Below are 2,233 nucleotides of genomic sequence, written 5' to 3'. Positions count from 1 at the left end.
TTGACCAGGATGGTCTTGATCTCTTGACCTTGTGATCCACCCGCCTCGGCCTCCCAAAGTGCTCGGATTACAGGCTTGAGCCACCATGCCCGGCCTTATTTTTTTATTTCTTATTTTAAAAATTAAAATAGAGATGGGAGCTTGTCATTGTTGCCCAGGCTGGTCTCGAACTCCTGGGCTCAGGTGATCCTCCTGCCTTGGCCACCCAAAGTGTTGGGATTACAGGAATGAGCCACTGTGCCCAGTCGAGGACTTAATGGATTTTATGTTAAGTGACCTGTTTTGTCACTCTCTTGAGCATTTGTGCAAAGATGCCAAGAATTTATTGGTTTAAAAAATATTCCTGTTTATGCATATGTCTCTCTATTATAGTTGAGATAGGAGTAGACAGAATGTTGAACCAAGCGACGATGGTTTATATTACTCATGCCAATAGCCAACAAAATCTTTTTATGAATAATGTAAAAGAGAGGTTTCTTTGTCTGCTACATTTTAATTTATATCATATTTTCCTATTTAAGTAAAATACATGCTGTCATTTGGTGAGCATGAAGGAGACTCAGCTTTATTTATATACAGTGCATATAAATAAAAGGGACAAAGAAAATGAAATGTGTGGGGGAACTGGTTCACTTCAGCATTTACATGCTTGGGCTTCTGGCACCGTTGGCTTGTGCAGTTTATTTATGAAAATGATATTGCCAAGTGGCACATGGTTGAAAATGCACAAAGAAGTAAAGATTTCAAATTTATATGAAAGTTATTTTCTTCAAAAATAGTATTGATACTAACTCTGCATGAAAACTAAGTTATTGTTATAAAAAAAGAAACTAAAATATCAAAGAGGGCCTTTTTGTTAAAATGATGATTGCTGGAATTTCAGACAGTATAAACATAGACATTTAATTTTCAGAGAGGCATTTAAGGCATAGTACCTATATTGTAACCAGTGAAACACTATTATTGCTGAAAGACTTTTTCCTGTGGTGAAATCTTTCTATTGCATAAATGCTTAGATTTATCCACTTGATACAAACAAATTTTCTGATTTGGATGAAGTTTCAAGTAGGCAAAAGGTACTTGAATATGGAAGAAAAGGATTTGTGCCTTTTTCGTGGTTCTGTGTAGTCTAGATAGGATAATTGTCTTTTTACTATACAGGAAAATTTTTTCCTTGGCAAATGAATAAAATCTGCTTGGAGATGTTTCAAGGAGACTTGTCTTTGTAGGTAGGGGTAATTTCTATAACTCTCTGCACGTGGAAGATCATAGTGCTGTTCATGAGTGGTCCTTAAGGTCTTGACAGATTGGTCCTGTTGCTTTGAGTCTTGTATTTAGGAGTAGGGGAAGGGTAATTAAGGGAAATGCAAAATGTGGGGAAGGAAATGCTTTTAGCAGCTGGTGTTTAAAGGAGTATATAGATCAGAAGGAGTCAGTAAAACCTGCAGTAAATCCTACCGTCACCAAGGCAGCAAGGACTATGTTCTCTACCTGACTTTGGGTTGTAGTTTTGCTTTTCTTTTGACTTTCCCCCCTCAACTTTACTGAGGTATGTTTGGCAAATAAAAATCATATATGTTCAAATTGCACAGCATGTTCTGATATGTGTATACATGATATTTTTTTTTGTTTGTTTGTTTGTTTTTGTTTTTTGTTTTTTTTGAGATGGAGTTTTGCTGTTGTTGCCCAGGCTGGAGTGCAATGGCACGATCTCGGCTCACCGCAACCTCCGCCTCCTGGGTTCAGGCAATTCTCTGGCCTCAGCCTCCCAAGTAGCTGGGACTACAGGCATGCACCATCATGCCCAGCTAATTTTTGTATTTTTAGTAGAGACGAGGTTTCGCCTTGTTGACCAGGATGGTCTCGATCTCTTGACCTCGTGATCCATCCGCCTCGGCCTCCCAAAGTGCTGGGATTACAGGCTTGAGCCACTGTGTCCGGCCTGTGTATACATTATGAAATGATTACCAAAATCAGGCTAATTAACATACCTGTTACCTCACATAGTAAAGTTGTAAGAACGTTTAAGATCTACTCTCTTAACAAATTTTGTGTACACAACACACACATTTTTTCTTTTCTTTTTTTGAAACAAGATCTGGCTCTGTTGCCTAGGCCGGAGTGCGGTGGCACAGTCTTGGCTCACTGCAACCTCTACTTCCCTGGCTCAAGCCACCCTCCCACCACAGTCTTCCAAGTAGCTGGGACCACAGGCATGCACCGTCACACCTAG

At 39.5% G+C, this 2,233-nt stretch overlaps 1 protein-coding gene across 1 annotated transcript in view; it reads left to right on the top strand.

The window, feature by feature from the left end:
• The window catches only part of LOC108317300 (CREB3 regulatory factor), a 37,806-nt gene extending 36,141 nt beyond the window's left edge, over window positions 1–1,665 (top strand). The window contains exon 5 of the mRNA XM_037745415.1: window positions 685–1,665. Within this exon, the coding sequence (XP_037601343.1) occupies window positions 685–757 (73 nt within the window). The 3' untranslated portion in view covers window positions 758–1,665. The remainder of the gene's footprint in view (window positions 1–684) is intronic.
• Window positions 1,666–2,233: the final 568 nt, after the last annotated feature.

The sequence above is a fragment of the Cebus imitator genome, unplaced genomic scaffold, assembly GCF_001604975.1.
Source record: "Cebus imitator isolate Cc_AM_T3 unplaced genomic scaffold, Cebus_imitator-1.0 Scaffold200, whole genome shotgun sequence".
Classification (NCBI taxonomy): Eukaryota; Metazoa; Chordata; class Mammalia; order Primates; family Cebidae; genus Cebus; species Cebus imitator.
The sequence above is the reverse complement of the archived record's forward strand: the minus strand, read 5'-3'. Positions and strand labels throughout refer to the sequence as shown.